The 18,369-nt window shown below is 43.2% G+C and overlaps 1 protein-coding gene across 2 annotated transcripts in view; it reads left to right on the top strand.

Annotated features, from left to right (window-relative positions):
* UGGT1 (UDP-glucose glycoprotein glucosyltransferase 1) overlaps positions 1-18,369 on the top strand; it is an 822,704-nt gene that overhangs the window by 370,420 nt on the left and 433,915 nt on the right. For both annotated transcript variants that reach the window (XM_078666074.1, XM_078666073.1), the window contains exon 19: positions 12,581-12,701. In XM_078666074.1, coding sequence (XP_078522200.1) covers positions 12,581-12,701 — 121 coding nt within the window. The remainder of the gene's footprint in view (positions 1-12,580; positions 12,702-18,369) is intronic.

Here is an 18,369-nt window from a genome sequence, read left to right as displayed (position 1 = left end):
CCTGAAGATCGTGAGGAGCTTCGTGTGAAAATTCCGGAGGAGGGCCCACCACCTCATCGACCCCTGCATGTCGACGTGGTCCGAAGGTCTTTACTGCGAGGTTCCCCGCTTCCCGACGGCTACAAGGACTGCTGCCCTGGCTATCGCCCTGATGTTGGACCCTTGAAGTTTTCGGTAGAGCGAAACGCTGAGACGAGTCTTCTGGTGAAGCCATCGATATTTTCAGTTAAGTATAAGTGGAGCGTCTCCCAGTCCTTAGTTGGACTTACTTTGTGGTATCTTGGAGATGCATAAGGTTTTTATTGGTTCTTGCAAGCACCATAACCGAAGGACTCGTGTTTTCACGAGAAATATCGTAATCGATAAATCCTTTGAAGTTTTGGAACTAGACTAGAGAGCGAGGATGCCTAGTCTTAGACTTGGGAAATGGTTTTGTCTTGGTAGTAATAATAGGGACTCCCGATTGGAGGACTCATGTCCGGTTCCTCCAGTTGGAACTCCGACTTACGAACTATACGCTAAACATGGGGTAGGCCCCATCGTTTACAACGAGGTATGGATTAAATACACTAGGAAAGATGGTGTTTTAAAATGGCCCCAATATGGTAGCTTTGATTCTGAAATCTTAGACAACCTTGAAGTTAAACTCTTCAAAAAGAAAGCCCGGCCGGCGATGTTTGACTCTTTCCGCTTATGGCGCAAAGAAGCCAAACAAAAAGAAATTAAATTAGCTAAGAAAAATAAGAAAGAAGGGGGACTTTCAGTAATGCAAGCTGCCGTGCAGTTTAAAGATAATGAGGAAGAGCAGATAAATGAGCAGTTGCACAGGCAACGTAAAATGGCAATAGATAAATGTTATCCAGTTTTGCCGTCTCTTCAGCAAGGGACAGCAAAAGAGCGTGAAAAAGACCAATTAATGTCGCAATTATTAACTTCGCCACCCCCCTATGCGCAGAATGCCACAGCACCCCCGCAACCTTTAGTTGCACAAGCTGCGCCTCCGGCTCTTCCACAGCACCCACCAGCTGCTCTTCAGCTGGCTCCTACTTCTTCGGTGCAGCCTCCTCCAGGCCCACCGACCACTTCTGTTTCACCTGTGTTTTCTACGATTTTGCCTACAGTGTTTTCTACATCTCCTAATGCCCCCTCTATGATTTTGCCTAGTACCACATCCATTATTCCTGATACCTCTTCTGCCATCTCTACCCCCGCCTTACCTCACCCCATTTTTTCATCTGCTTGTCCTTCAGTTTCACCTTCCCTTCGGCAGAAAATGGCCAGCACTGTTACTAATCTTCTTTTACCTCTTTTCGGGTCGCCTGCTACGACCCCTAACATAGGAAGAAGACAGTTGCGAAGTCAACTGCCTGATTATCAAGAGAGAGATTCCCTGAATAGTTTAGCTCGGAAATGGGTCCTGGACACTGCAAAATATGATGTACAGTCTGTCATGGAAGTCTTCCACCAATGGGAAGCAGCGACACAGAGATATGTGTTCGAACAGATGTGCGTCTTTCTTGGCGAAGATTTAGAAGACAATGATCAAGAATGCATCCCACAAGAGATGTGTTGTGTACGATTTAAATTTGGAGAGGGTATGATTGTAGGTCCCGATGTGGAAAAAGCAGTTGAGATGCTATTTTCATATCGAAGTAAGGGAAGCAGTTCTGGGTCACCACCGGAATCTAGTGCATCTAGTAGGAAAAAGGCACGACAATACCCTATGAGAGAAGTTCCCCCACAATGGAGAGAGGGTGACGCGACAGCTGTCCCACCTGTCCTGCCGCACTTTCACCGCGTATGGGTACATGTCCCATGGAAGCGAGCTGAAGTTTTAGCACTCAAACAAACACTACCAGATCCGCGTAAAAATCCTGCAGGGTACTATAAAGAATTATCGCAAACTGCTGGGTCATGTATAATGAATTTGGCCGATATCGATATGTTATTCGGGAACGTTGTTCCACAGCCGTTATGGGGAAAAATTAGTCATGTAGATCATGACCAGGAATTAGGTGACACGTGGGCTAATATTACTACTGCAGACGCACGACAAGTTGGTGGTGCCAAGCCTGAGCCTTTGATAGCGGAACTACCTGGTAGAATAGTAGATTACATGAAAACGATAATGCCTGCAATACGCGTAAATTGGGATAAGTTATCTGCATGCAAGCAAAAGAAAGAAGAAACTGTGTCAGATTTCTTCACCAGATTTGAAGAAACATTCATTGACCATAGCGGTCAAGATATGACCACAGAAGGTGGTCAGAGATTGTTTGTCGATAAATTTGTGCACAATCTACTTCCAGATTTGTGTAGGAAATTAAAAGATTCGGAAAGTTCTTGGGCAGTCTCATCTTCAGCCCAGATATTAGCTACCGCACAGTACTACGAGAATAGAGACAAAGATGAGAAAGATAAAGTAGAGAAGAAAACTAGAGAACTCAAAACTAAGGTTTTGCTACAGCAAGCCTATCCGCCACGTGGTGGTGGTAATAAAAATAATAATGGTCCGAATCACTACCAGAACACTTTTCAGCAGCCTCAGAGAAACTTGCAAAGATTCGATTACAATCAAAACCGCGTAGGTCCCAATCAGTGTTTATACTGCAAACAAGAGGGTCATTATAAATATGACTGTCCTGCCCTACCACAACGTGCAAATGAAATTTCTGGCGTAAGAGGTCGTGGTAGTCAGCAAGCGCCTAGAGGTAGAGGGCGTGGAAACGCCCCTCAGGACACACGTCCCCTCCCACCACAAAACTCTATGAACAGGTTTGACCAGCAAAATAACGTATCTGACAGGACAGCTCAATACTACGTTGACGAGTATTACACAGAAAATGAGCAGTGGGAGAGTAATGATTGCTAGGACAGCCTAAGACAAGGAGAGGGAGTTGTTTCAGTTCCAGTAGATCAGAGTGGACCTTACGTTGAGGTGATCACATCGGGTGTGTCAGAACCTTTTCTGTTGGATACTGGTGCTACAAAGAGTTCTATTATGCACTCCAAACTCCCTGGCGCACCTTTGTCTGGCGAAATGAACGTTTCCGTAGGTTTTTCTGGCGCCCCGGTTAGAAATCCGATTTCTGACCCTTTATCTCTTTCTGTTGGTCCTTGTGAATTCGAAGCACCCCTTATTTTGACAACAGGTTGTGGTGAAAATTTGCTAGGATTAGATTTGCTAAAAAGATTGTATGCGACTTTGTACTGTTCTCCCTCAGGAGTACAACTTACTTTAGGTAAGAAAGTGGTTTCTCCCATGTATTTGTCGAGAAATACACTTCCAGCAGAATTGGCACTTCTACCAGATATTCTTTGGGCTACTGGTCCGAATGATGTAGGTCTTTTAGAAATTCCACCGTATGTTGTAACATTGAAGCCGAATGTCAAAATGCCACGAATTCCCCAATACAGGATATCCAATGAGGGCGAAAAAGCTTTGCTAGCGATTGTTTACGAGTTGATTGAAAAAGACGTAATTGAAGAAACACGAGGCAATGTTTGCAATAGTCTTGTTCTGCCTGTTTTAAAACGAACTGGCCCTTCTCAGCCACCTGTGTATAGATTCGTGATTGATCTTAGGGAAGTAAATAAGATAGTGGTGCCACAATTCCCAGTTGTCCCCGACATTACAACATTATTGACTATGATTCCAGCATCTGCATCCTGGTTTTCGGTGATTGATCTGAAGAATGCTTTCTTCAGTATCCCGATTGCTGAGGAAAGCAGGGATATTTTTTCCTTTAGTTTAGGAGGTCGCAGTTTCCGCTTTAAACGCGCTCCTCAAGGCTACTGTGAAAGCCCCTCAATATATAGTCGAGCTCTGAAATGTCAGCTTGACACAATGGTTTTGCCCAAAGGTGCCACTCTCGTACAGTACGTGGACGATTTGCTCATCGCTGCGGATACTGAGAAAATATGTAAAATGGCCACGTTGACATTACTGCGTCATCTATGTGATCTGCATCACAAGGTGTCACTTTCCAAGCTTCAATATTGCCGACAAGAAGTGACCTACTTAGGTCATCTCTTATCGAAGGAGGGAAGGAAACTGACCCATGAAAGAATTCAGGCAATAGCGAAATTGAATGTGCCAAGAACGCAGAGGGAAGTACGCGCTTTCTTGGGCATTACATCGTACTGTAGACAGTGGATTCCAAATTTTTCGTTATTAGCCAAACCCTTATTGGCACTAACGTGTACAAATACACCCAATCCCATTCCTTGGTCTGATGAGTGTCAGAAAAGTTTTCTCGAATTACGCACAGCATTATGTTCGGCCCCTGTGTTAGGCAACCCCAACTACAGTAAGCCTTTCACATTATATGTCCACGAGAAGGAGGGCTGTGCATTGTCTGTGCTGACTCAGTTATACGGAGATAGACAGCGGCCATGCGCCTATTTTTCGTCAACTTTGGATCCGGTAGCATGAGCATTGCCAAGTTGTTTAAGGGCCACAGCAGCAGCAGCTGTTTCTATTCGACAGTCTGCAGGTCTAGTAATGAATAATACACTAATCGTGATGGTCCCGCATGCAGTAGACACATTGTTAAATAGGACCAAGACACAGCACTTAACTAGTGCTCGACTGTCCAGTTATGAATTGACGCTACTAGCAAGCCACGTGCACATAAAAAGGTGCAGTACCTTGAACATAGCCACATTGTTACCAATTACAGAGGAATCGGATGCTTCAGAACAGCACGATTGTTTCCTCAGAACAGAGGAAGAGACGAAAGGGAGAGTTGATTTATTCGACACTCCTCTTGCTGAATGTGATGGTACATTGTGGGTGGATGGTTCCTGTTTTAAACTCCCAAATGGTAATGTGACTACAGCATATGCTGTCACAACTTTGCACACAATCATTGAAACTGCGCGAATACCACATGGTTCAGCTCAAGCCGCTGAACTCGTGGCACTGACGAGAGCATGTGTGTTATCTAAAGGAATGAAAGTGACTGTCTATACCGACAGCCAGTATGCTTTTGGAGTGGCTCACAGTTTTGGACGATTGTGGAAAGAACGTGGGTTCCTGACTTCGCATGGAGCTAAGATTCAGCATGGTCAGTTGGTGAATGAGCTTCTTGAATCACTGACGTTGCCCCTGAAAGTAGCGATCCTGAAATGTAGTGCACACAAGAAAGTGATTGATGATGTTGGTCGTGGAAATGCATTTGCTGATGAAACTGCTAAGGAAACTGCAAAGAATATGATGAGCCGAATGCATGTTGCGAGCCCAGAAAGATGGACTGGCGATGTTGGAATATGTGAAGACACGATAGAGAGTGTGAAGTCCATCCAAGCTGAGGCCACGGAGAAAGAGTTAAGCATGTGGAGAGAAAGTACAGGGAGAATGGATGCAAATGGTTGTTGGATTGAATCGACAGAGCAACAGAGATGGTTGTTACCCGATGCATATGTGCCTGCAGTGGTTACAATGGCTCATGGGATGGCCCATATCAGCGCGAAAGGGATTTGCGAGTTGTTGGCCCCAGTGTGGAAGAATTCAGGGATTCCCAAGTGTGCAGAGAATGTTGTCAAGAATTGCATGGTATGTCTGAAACACAATCCTGGTAGGGGAACCCCAACTCCAGCTGGTCATTTTGCACCTCCTACGTATCCGTTCGAGGTTTTGCAGCTAGATTTCATACACATGGAGAGGTGCAACAACTTAAAATACGTGCTCGTGGTTGTTTGTGCCTTCTCAAGATGGGTAGAAGCCTATCCCCTAAGGGACAATACTGCCTTGTCCACAGCGAAAGCCCTTGTGAAAGAGTTCTTCCCCAGGTTCGGAATGCCTAGAATGGTCTGGTCCGACAACGGAAGTGAATTTGTGGGTTGTGTGATGAAAAGAGTGTGTGAAGGGCTAGGCATTAGGCAGAAGTTCCACGCTGCAAATCACCCCCAATCAGCTGGATTAGTGGAATGTTACAATGGCACGCTTAAACTTAAATTGGCCAAAATCCAAGCGAGCACAGGTCTTAAATGGCCTGACGCTCTACCCTTAGCACTCCTATCCACCAGAATGACTGTGCATTCGCGAATGAAACTCATCCCCTATGAAGTAATCTTTGGTCGGCCAGCCAACATATGGGGAGTGCCTAGGCCCACGAAGTTTAGCGAGCTGCAACACCCCATTTTGCTTGACTATTTGTATGAATTGACGGCTAAATTGCGTGTTTTATATCAACAGGTTCACAACACCTTGCCTCCGGTCTCTGAGACACCGGGTCACTCCATTGACCCCGGTTCCTGGGTGCTTGTCCGAAACTTCCAGAGGACAAGAAACGACCAGCCCAGATGGACCGGGCCTCACCTCGTCCTCCTGTCTACAAGGTCGACTGTCAGGGTGGAGGGGAAGACCAATTGGGTCCACGGGATCCATTGTAAGAAGATACCCTTCCCTCTGCCACATGACCAATGGGTCCGGAAAGGAGGCACTGACTCAGAGCGCACAACTGATGAACGTGTAAAAGAAGCTAAACGTGATTGTAAGAGTGAGAACATTTTCCAAGAAACTGTGCCACCACCAGAACAATTGAACTCTGTGGAACCTGAACTACTATTTCTGGACCAGACAGTACCCGGGAAAAGACGCTACAATTTACGACCAAGAAAAACAGACTAAAGTAAAAGTGATTTATTTTATGACCCGAGAGAAAAACCTGTGGACTAATAAAAAATGCGTTTTTCCCCAAATACTATTTTTGAAAGTGCAGATTCTCCCATCTAGGTAACTTGCTTATTTTTGTTTTTCTTGAACCGCCATCCGGGTTCCGCTGCTAGGGTCGCGGTTGATTAAAGACTTTTGGGTGCAGCTAACGACGATAGGTCGCTGGTTCCAGTTAGTCCAAGGGAGCTGCCCTAGACTGACGGAAGCATCCTTTAGCAGAAACAACCTACCGCCGCGGGCAGCACCTTAGAGAGGATGGAGTTTCCTGATGTGGAGAGGCCTGCCAAACAAATGAACTTTAAGCAGAGACTTTTGAAAACAATGACGAAGAAAAACTTTATAATAATGTGTATTCTTATGCTATTTAGCGTAATGGTCTTTTTGATAAGCTATGTTTTATTCTCTTTTCACGTGACATTTGCGCCCACTACATCACCCATACCTCCCCCTACTGTTTCCTCTCATTCTTTCCACCCTTTGCCTGACCACGAATCAAATAGGAGATTAGAGTTCATTAATAACTCCTTCGTTCAGTTATTACACCAACACCAACTTGTAATGAACACAACTAACTGTTGGGTGTGTGGTCTCATGCCCCACACCACGGATAGAGGTATCCCCTATTTGGTCCTGCCATTTAGTCGCAATGGGTCAGTATGGGCATATAGGACAATGTTCATATATGCACGAGAAATCCAACCCCTACGTTCTGTAAAAGACAACCTCAAGACTAGCGCCCTAGTCAAGGGTATAGTTGACATGATCAAGGAAGTAACTTCTTACGAAGATACCCCGGATGATGAGATACTTGCATATGTAGGTTGGAATGTGACCGGATATGGCACTACATTAAGTGAGAAACAGCAAGCCAAAAGATCGTCCCCTATCTGGATCGTACCCCATCAAGGTCACCTGTGTCTGCAAGGTATTTGCAGGAATCCCAGAACTCAGCTAGGGAAGAGTGTCTGTACAGAAACGTATGTTTTTGGATCTCAGACTTCCCCTGCCTTTTTAGCCGCTAAGGGTACTTATTTCATCTGCCATGATAGAGCCTATACATGGTTGCCCCCTGACTTCTCGGGCTCATGTTGTGTTTCATTCCTGTTACCTCCCACCTACACAGCAGCGGCGGATTACCATCGGACAAGGGTAGTTAGAGGTGTTTTGAGTAAAGAAGACACTGCAGGTCAAGAATTTGGTGACTTTGCAATGGGTTTCCTGCCGTTCTGGGGAGCCATGGCTAACAGCAGAAACATAAGGCAATTGACAAGGGTAGTTGAATCCACCGTGATTGAAACTGCTGGTGCCCTTAGTAACCTGACTGCTGAGCTCCAGTCGGATCGACTGATGACCCTTCAGAACCGGGTCGCTTTGGATGTAATACTTGCAGACCGAGGTGGAGTATGCAAATTTATCCAGTCCAGTTGTTGCATTTTTATTCCAGATAATGCTCCGACAGTGTACGGGGCCATCTCCAAACTACATAAGATTTCCGAATCTATTTATGTGGAAAAAGGAGATTGGTCGTTAATGGGATGGTTCTGGGAACTGATATCTGCCTGGTGATGGAAAATTCTGATGGTCATTGGGATGGTCTTAGCCATTCTTTTCCTGTTCTGTCTATGCATACAGTGTGCTCCTGCAATATGTGGCCTCTGTGTTACATCATGTGTAAGGAAGCCTGTGTCAAGACATGAGCTCAGCACTAGAATGATGTTGCAACAACATCTCAATGACTTTAGGAATATAGATCTGGACTCAGATTAACATAAGGATAGATTAATTGCCTATGTAAGGGCAAAAGGAGGGTCTGTGGTTCTGAAAAATCTAGATTCATAATAGTTCTGGACCCGAGAATAAAAACCTCGTCGAAATAGGACGAATTTGGTATCAAAAGACCGAGAATGACGAGTACATCAAGTATATGTATTTTCGGCATATTCGAGTGACGATTTCACCTCGAAATCGTCATTTACCTTCTAAACCCTTAGCTGCATGTTGCCCCTTACATAGGCCTTAATCCAGTTGAATTTGATTCCACAAGGACACATACTCCTTAATCGACTTCTTCCTGACCCCAGTACAAGTTAGAACCATTGCCCCAGGCCGAACTCGTTAGGTCAGTTCCCTCCCAGTGGCCGAGCAAGATAGCATCTAGGCCCAACCAGCCATAAAACCATTTCAGCGCGCACACCTGCCATATCTCGCTCACATCTTTCTCCACTCCATTTCTTCACTTGCTTTATGATGGGGAGGTGACCGTTTTTATTAGGGGTCCAGCGATATCTGATGAAATGTTGGGCCTTGCCGGATGATTTGTTATGGGCAGCACGACGTGAAATATGTGCATGTCATCATGACTGCTTTTCTTTTGTAATCAATAACCATAAATGAAATACCACGAATCCAAGGAATGTTTTGCCCAAGGCTGAATATTATGTATAAGAAGGGAAGCCTAACTTCGTGAAAGTGTGCAGTATCCTGAATATACTCGAATTGTACTTCGAGGACCCTGTCACCTTGGTTGCAGCCAATAAACTAATCTTTGACTTCACCTAGAAGACTCCGAGTTTCTGTAGGTCTGACTCAGGAGAACCCGAGGTCTCTGGGTGTTGATCCCCTGGCACCGCTGGGTTACCGGTTCTGTGCCGGTTCTTAAAAACCCAGTACCTCAGTCCGTGCCGTCTGCAGAATGGCTGAAGTTGAAGATCCGTGCAATATTCGGACGGGGGGGAAAACCGGGCTTCGCCTGTCCCCCTGGCACTCTGTGCGCACGTTCGATGGCAAAGAATTTGCTCAGGCCCTTGGGTGCAAGATGATTAAGAATGAGGTCCTCCACTCGAAGATCAGTGGCGAGTGAGCTGGAATCTTCCGGGACCCCAATAATACGCTCGTTGTTGCGCCGTGCACGGCCTTCAAAATCCTCCAAGCGACGAGCAAAAAAGCCATTAGCAGATCTAAGGTTGCGCATTTCTGTTTGCAAGTCGGACACATCCGTGGTAAGGCTGGATGTCTTTAGGTCCAATGACTTCACCTTCTCGTTCGTCTTAGCCAAATCAGTTCGAATGAGGTTGACATCAATAGCCACCGTGTCCAACTTCAGAGCCAGGGCTTCATACTGTTCGCCAATAGAAGACTGAATACCAGCAATGGCGCCCATCACGTCCTGTAGCGTTAATTCCGCCAATACAGCAGGATCGTCGACAGCCTCCTCCCGGGCCTTAGGTGCGCCACCAGGGGATCCTTTAGAAAGTGTGTAGCGATCCATGACATTCGTCTGGGTTGAACCTCCACGGATAGTGGTCTTGACTTTCCGTTTTTCACCCTCGGGCTTGCCCGTCATGGCGAGCCGGGTGCCCCGGAGGGAGGCTTGGGATCTGGTCCAAATGGCTCCTTAAAATTCACACACAAGGATACAGGAGGCGAAGTTGGGCCAATTTGAGTCCACAGCCAAACAGTCGCTAGCTCGAAGCTCAATGAGCTGGCATCAGAGCTCGTCCGATCAACAGACACTCCGCAGATAGGAGACAGTGCGCTGGAGAAACGAAACCAAAAGTGAAGTGAGGCTGTGGTCTGATCCCCTCAAGCCGTTGTTGTTAAATTACGACCTGGGCACTGCTACAACTCAAGGTCCAGGCTGTCCCATGGAGAAGGCCACAAATTTCAAGACGGCAGAACTCGGGGACCCTGCGTCCGATTCCGACCCAAAAACCTGCTAGTACATCAGCCGGGTTGTGTCTTCAATGACCTGCCATCAAATCAGGATATTATCCAGGATAAATGCGGGAGGCAGCGAGGGTCCTCGGGAGCCCTGTGCTCACGCGGTCATTTCGGATGCGCGCGTAGCTCCTCCTCCGGACTCCGCCATTTCAAACACAGGAACCGCAATACTGCCTGACTATTCGTGCATCACTTGGATGTTGGATGCCCATTTCCACGAACTTTAACCAATGCCAGGGAACCTTGGACAAAGCCAAACCGCACATACACATTCTGAGAACTAAGAAATGGCCAGGATAACTCTATAAGCTATTCTAATAAAAATTAACTACTACATCCACACAGGCAGCACAACATGAATGCTTTTGTGGGTAAAAAAAAGGAGACACAAGTTCACCTCCATTCTCAGGGGAAACACAAGTGCACATTTATTGGACAAAAATAAACAAGGTTCAAGGTTGTGGGCACTTTTGAGCTATAAGCCAAGTATATTCCCTCAGCAGAGAAGGACGGAACATACTTTATCATATACCTAGCTTGGAGTGCAACTTATGTCACCTTGAAATACTGGACCTACAGTACACCTTTTAGTGAGAAAATGACCTCCAAATGCCACCATTTATGGTTTGAGAATAGTTTTCTAGGATTTCCCACCCTTTGCGCGACTACCAGGATTCATACCAAGTAAATGCAGCTGCAGCTTGTCTTCTTGCTAGCAGAATGAGCAAGAAATGTATGGTACAGGAATCCACAAAGGATACCATTAGTAGCACCAATCCTCCATAAGGTGCATTTTTGGTGTTCATCAAAGACTTCGGTCAAGTTCTCCCTCAGGTCACCCCCTATACTGGCTTCTTGGCTCCGGAAGACCTAGAATTTCGGCACCTCAATGTACAAGATGCTTGTGACATATATTTCGAGCGCCCAGAATGCAATCCGTATTGCAGGCATACATCCTTATGCTAGATGTAGACTTGCCAAAAGAGTCTTGATCCAGTTGACAATGGAAACACACAGATCTTGCTTTACTTGCAACATTAATTGTTGTCTGGTCTCAAATATCTCCCTCTCAGAATAAACCTAAAAGTGATATTCACAAATAAGTCATCGACCACTTTGATCTCTTTGCATAGTGCAATTGTGAGAGGCCTTATCAGAACATATTCACGAGTCTGTGAAAACACTCATTGAGCCCATCATTGTACTTTTACAACTCCTGTCTCGCACTTTTGAGCCCATACACAGAGAAATTTCTGTAATGGGAAACAGCAGTTGTATTGATTTTCAGCAATCTGGTTCTAAGTTTGGCTCGAATGGATTTTGTGCATCTAACTAAGAACACAAGTTACCCTGTTGAGCAACTGGATGGTTATTTGCAGATCGGCGCATGGGCTCTATCTTGGGAGTCGCTGCTCCTATACTTAGACGTCTGCGCAGGTTATAACAGGAGTATGTGGACCACAACATCTGATTGAGTTGCTTATATCAATATATATAAAGTGGAATACTCCACTTATATATATGGATCTGTGGTGTATATCAAAGACTTATAAGATGTCTCTATCCATTCATTATATTTAAATATCTCAAGGAAAGACAGCTCCATTTTTCCCCTGTTACATTGTCTCTACTCCGGTTTTGTTTGCAGTCATCTATCGAGATACATTGTATGTTAGTGTATAAATGGATGTGTGCCGTGTGTATGATATGATTTCAGATGTGGTTGCTGAGTTTGAATGATTGTAGGGCGGATGAAGAAAAATATCCCTTGTAATCTACCAGAGTGTAGTTATTTTATGAATTTACAGAATTTATGTACATAATGTGTTGATATTTATTGTGATCTATTTTGTATTAAAGACCTAGAATTTCCAATTTATTAAAATTGTTTCCATTATTGAAGTTTCTTTGAAATCTATGGCTCGGTGACTTTGACGAGTTATCCCTAAATGATAGCGAGAAAGCCCGCTTATATTTATCTAAGGCAAGTTTTTCCTTATTTTACTGATTGGTAGACTAGCAAATAAGAACGATTTAGACAGGTGAAACTGTCAACATAGTTAATGTTGGGAGTGATGTGTAGAGGTATATTTACAACTGTTTACGATTCACTAGGCGAACAGCAACCTACTTGGTATGATGTGATATGCTATCTAACATTATTGCTTGTCTTTGAAAAAGGGTGAATTGACAAATGAGCAGGATGTTGTGGACTACATCATGAGCCAGCCCAATGTCGTTCCCAGGATCAATGCCAGAATCCTGGGACCAGAGAGGCAGTACCTGGACCTAACCTCTTCCAGTGAGTACCATCTCTTTTGTTGCAGTTCTGGCACAGATTGCCTCCTTTTTGTGCTTCTTCCTAGTTCAAGGTTTCAAGGTTTTTATTTGATTTAGACTTCTACTGAGGTCAACAAAAACAAAATACATGAATTTAAATTTTTTTTTATTATTTTCTTTAAAATAACTTTTTTTAAACTCTTTAAAAGCTTTAAGTTATGACAGACAAATTCATCGGCGGCTACTTGCATAACATGATTAAACCTTGAGCAGAAGAGACTTTGTATCTAAAACAAATGGACTGTATAAACCGGCGCCGGGCCTCAACCAGGATCGGATTTGGGCAGACTGTCAAAACATGAGGTAGATCTTGTACTCCTCCGTTACACAAATCACAAATACCTGCCATGTTATCTAGGTTATTCCATCTAGATGTATAAACTTTTAATGGAAGGATTCCCAACCGTAATAAGAGAATACAGCGCCGTTCTCTGTTTACTAGCTGAAAGTGTAGATATTGCTTGGGAGATTTATATTCCATGTTTTTTACATATTGTTCCTAGTGCATTAATTGCAAATAGTGTTCAACATCCAATTCGAAGCTTATCTTAGGTGTTGAGTTCTTTAGAAAGAGCTTCGAAAGTGCTGGCGTCCAGGATTGTAAAAGTGCTACTGTGCAGTGAGACGCATTGAGAGCTGTACTAAGATTCCTATTAAAAGTGTACTGTGAATATTTATTTCTAAAAGTCTCCAATTTTAAAATGTGCCTTAGAGATCCTAGGTCGGCGTGTAAAAGATATAATCTTATTATGTTCGCGAAAGCTCTGGCAAATATACTAACTAAAGAGATCTCTAGGCATAATGCTTGAGCTGGAACGGATTGGTTAACTTTTAACAGTTTACCTAAAATATTCCCTTCTCTCACCTTTACTGGTTGCCAGGTTTTAATCTGTATATGCTTGAGGGCATAAGATAAAATAAGGGAAATCTTCATACGGTAGACCTCAAGTAAGGGTTGGAAGTGTCTGTTCCCGGTGGAGGAGTAGAGCCTCTGCAAGGCCCCTACTTGAGCATCTACCTCACGCCCTATATGTTGGAAGTGGGAGGAGTTTTTTAAGGTTTGGAAAAATAATTGCCCCAGGTAAGTATATTCTTTAACGGTCTCAATTGATTTACCTTCCAGTGACCATTTAATAGGACATGATTGTTTTTTCCCTCAGAAGGGTAAGACTTTAGTTTTCGATATGTTTGAAACTAGAAAGTTTTCATTTGCATTATGATTTAATACATTTAAATTTCTTTGAAGGCCTGTTGGAGTATTTTTCTAGTATTACAATGGTGTCGGCATACATTAAGCTATGTATATGGCTGCATGCTATTTTTAGAGGGAAGGTCACTTATGTAGAGAGAAAATAACATGGGGGCCAAGAGGAAAAATTGTTTCAAACCATTCATTGTGGAGATAGATCTGGTTATGCCCCCCCTCCCCATTTGTACTCTACACCATGTTTCTGTATACAAAGATATGCTTATTGTGAGTAGGTCATTGGGAATCCCTAGCCTCTCTAACTTCTTCCAGAGTGTTGGCCTGTCCACGCCGTCAAAAGCAGTAGTAAAATCAATAAAAGCACAGTAAACAACTTGTGATTTTGACACTACATATTTGTCGAGAACTGTTTGAAAAACTGTGATGTTGTCTTCTACTGAATGTTTTGGACGGAAGCCTGCCTGGATCATAGGAATCACTTCACTCGAAAAAGCCCAGTTCTTCAGGTGGTCCAAGGCGCAGGCTGCAAAGATCTTTCCTGTGGCATCTAGTAATGCAATTTGACGATAGTTGTTTGGAATAGTCCTAGAGCCTTTTTTTTAAGAGAGGAACCACAATGCTCCCCTGTCATGATTTTGGGATTCTTCCAGTTGCGAAGCAGTGTATATATAAGGGGGCTAGAAATTTGCTCCACTCATTGGAATTGGATTGGAGGGCTTTAATCCGAATATTGTCTGGTCCCATTGCTGCAGAAGGTCTAGCTGCTTTTATGTAGAGGGCAATCTGTAGAGACGTTGGGGCTAAAGTGTCACAGCTGGATTGTCCCTTCCTTTGGGTCTGCAGGTCCAATTGCTCAGAGTTCTGTAATTTAGGTTTATACAAGTTAAGAATATATTTTTCCCAAACAGATAAAGAAACTGGGGATGCTTGTATGGGTTTTGTAGTCACCATGTGTTTAACAACGATTCTCCAGAATGCCTTACAATTTTTGCATTTTACTGCCATTTGGCAATCGGACCAGTTTTTCTCTTTTTGTCTTGTCATTTTTTTTCTCTTTTTTCCATTGAAAATTTTTTCCCCGACTTTTTGATTTCTTTCTGTCTTGATGTAGAGAAGTTTTGAAATTGCAATCGGACCAGTTTGTTTAGTTTAGATTAATGAGGATCTACACTCTTTCCTTTGGGTTGACACTTACCCTTGTCTTGCCTATTTCAAAATTCTTGGAGGGTAGCCACTACTGAGCGAACTGTCTTCATAACTTGATAACGGATCAACTTTTTTATTGGAGAGATCTAAGAGTGAGGAAGAGATTGCAATGTTCATTTTATTTATTGCTTTGGAGTTCCAGATTATCCATCTGTTTTTTGATCTACAACGGCCCGGCCATTCAGAGAGCATAGAGACCATGGAGAGGTAAATTGCATGAAGAGTTCTATTCCCAAGGTCAGGAATGCATGATCACTTTCTTGTGTACTCTGTATATTCAGTGATTGCACTTTCGCAAAGAGGTAAAAACTGGAGATTACATAATCTAGGATGGATGAGCTATAGGTACCTATTCTAGTAAAGGCAGCAGGAATATCTCCTTCTACTCTTCCGGTCAGGGTGACACCATTCATTGCGTACACAAAAGAAAGAAGTAATTTCCCTTGTTTTTCTGCTTTTATCGTAGTTGGAAACGAGGGGATTGGAATAGCAAGAGCTGCCTCTTGTGTGTGGTTCCCCTCCATTGACCAGAAGAGCATTAGAGATTTTTCCGTTAAAGTCCCCAGCAATTATTGTCCTAAGGAACCCTTTAGATTCAAAAGTTCAATCTATTTTCTCAAAAGTTTTTCCACAAGAGAATCATGGGAGGGTCCTGGTGGGATATATATATTGAAGATAAACACATCTTTGGTGAGCTCTGAGCTTTCCATCTGATGCTTGATTTCAATACATTGAACATTCAAAAGAGACAACTCAAATACTTCTACGTCCCAATTCATTTCTTCTCTTAGAAGAACTACAATGCCTCCCTTTGCATGACCAATTTTAGTGGCCTCTGCAGCGATGTCAAACACAAAGTAATCTTTTTGGACAAACGTAAATAGAGACTGTGTTTCTTGCAACAGAACGATCAACGGGGAGTTTTCCAAAATACGGGCTAACTTTTCTGAATTTTTCAGTGCGATATTCCATGTGACTATTTTCAGGCTTCGGTTAAAAAGGAGGTTTTTGTGCTTTGTCCTCTTTATTGCTATTTAGATTGGTAGAAATTCACAACTGGGAATTTTCGTTTGCTTGTGGCTCTTTTTTTTGGAATATGATTCCAGATTCTACACTCTCCATCTTTGGTCGAAATTATAAGAGATTCTTTGTGCATTCCTTTGAGGTTCAGAACCCGCAAGCAGATGCATATAGGGGAACTTGTTCTCGTTCTTCTCTTTTGGGTATTTGTGATGTGTTGCATTTTCTTTAACTACCACTACATCAAATCCATTTCTGTTGAGGATATCCCTCTCTTTTAAAATATTAGACGGAATTACGTTGTAATGTAAATGGATTTTATGCAGTAGATTTACTATTCTCCCACGGTTTAATGGGTCTTTATCGCTGCGGAATAAGTCTGTTAAATCCAGGATGCAGGAAACTATTTGTTCCCCGCTTTTGTGTGTAGATTCTTGGCGGAGGATTGACATTCTTTTTCCGAGTTAATCGGAAACAGACCATCTTTTAGCTTTTTTTTTTTTAGAGAAATTTGATGCCAATGTGTTTAATTTCATCTGTTCACCATTAATTTTGTGTAATGGAGTATTGTGGACTATATATATATTTTTTTAACAACTCTTTTTATTGACAGATCGCATATAAGACACAGCACTCCGAACCCCGGAGGAGCTGCAGCAAGTACATTATAGCATAATCAGCGGTGGACTATATTTTGACTTGCTTCTGGAGCCTTCGAGTCGTGATTGTGTTCCCGAACTGCCTGTTCTGGACATTTAAATTGTGGAAATTTTACTTTTCTTCCAGAACGTCTCGAAATTTTACGTTTTTATTCTTTTCTTATTCTTCTTATTATTTTTTCCCTTAGACTTATTTCTCTTTTTAGTTTACTTTTCATGATCTCGGATTGCTTTCAATTTGGTGTTCCTACGGCTTCCTTATCTTACTTTTTTAATTGATTGGTTTGATAGCCCTAGATGGTATTTCTGGTTGAAAATGGGAAACCGAGGAATCATAACTTGTGAAGAACTCCGTCGAGGTTTTGGCTTATTAGTGGAGTTTGAGAGTTTTGATTGAGATGTTTTTTCCTCTTTTTGTCCACTAGGTATTGTAGTATTCCTGTTTGGGTTTCCAAAATCAAATCAGAATTTTCCACATTCTTTTCAAGCGGAGCCACGATGGATTCCATAATTCTCTGCAATGAGAGGGCGGTACTAGAAATATGTTCTCGCCTATTGGGAGATTGCAGTGTGTTGAATAACTAAAATTCTGGAGATTGATAATAATTTTCCACAACATCAGTATAGTTACTTGGTGTGCAGTTAAATAAATGCACTGACTCTTTTATTGTTTTAGATGGTTCTGTCCGGAAGGGTAACATCAGTGTTTGATATTTGTAAAGGTACCTCCGCTGATTTATTTGCTTTTTGAGTGATTTGACCCGTACTCTCCAAATGCTCTGTAGCTTTTGTCAGTTCAAATGTCTGTTTTCTTTCCTGTTCTATGAAGATATGCTGATTATTATTGACCTTTGAATTCTCTAGTGCTAAGACTACATTGTTGTTTAGCACCTGTGAGATTCCCTGTTCAACTGGTGCTGATTGATCGACCATTTTTCGAGTGTTAGGAAAGAATTTTGTTATTTCAATACTTCCTGCGACTGCTCCAATATGAGCTGCTTTGCAGTTACTCTTTCACAGTGATTTAGCCATGCCCACTCTTTTCATAAGTACTTTAGCCATGCCCACTCTTTTCATAAGTACTGTTCGGGATCGTACTTTTTTTATAAGCTGTACCGTAGAGATGAATGAGTGGTCAATAAGGCACCCAGTAGCTAAGGTGATGTTACGTTTTTGACGGTATAGGGAAGTGAATGCAGAGCGTTGTCGGGAGAAAAGAACATGCTGAGCATAGGCGTTGAACAGAAGTGGACCCCCTGATTATGCAAGCAGCGGCGGCCTAATGCCGGGTGCTTCCATACTACCCGAGTGGTGCCCGTGGTTCTACCCCCACCTATCTACCTTTCCAGGCCCTTACTATGACCAATGAGTTCCTGGAAAAGGACTGAAAGTGGCGGGGCTGATTGCTGTTTGCTGAAAGTTTTGGGCGAAGGGCTTCTTAGAGTGGGCAGGTCCAATTTTGGTGGACCCCCGTCTTTCACCTAGGGTCAGTCACGACTCAATGTGCAAGAATTAGAGGGGTCAGCGCTAGGATGCGG

This window comes from Lissotriton helveticus, chromosome 11 (assembly GCF_964261635.1).
Source record: "Lissotriton helveticus chromosome 11, aLisHel1.1, whole genome shotgun sequence".
NCBI classification, from domain to species: domain Eukaryota; kingdom Metazoa; phylum Chordata; class Amphibia; order Caudata; family Salamandridae; genus Lissotriton; species Lissotriton helveticus.
The sequence above is the reverse complement of the archived record's forward strand: the minus strand, read 5'-3'. Positions and strand labels throughout refer to the sequence as shown.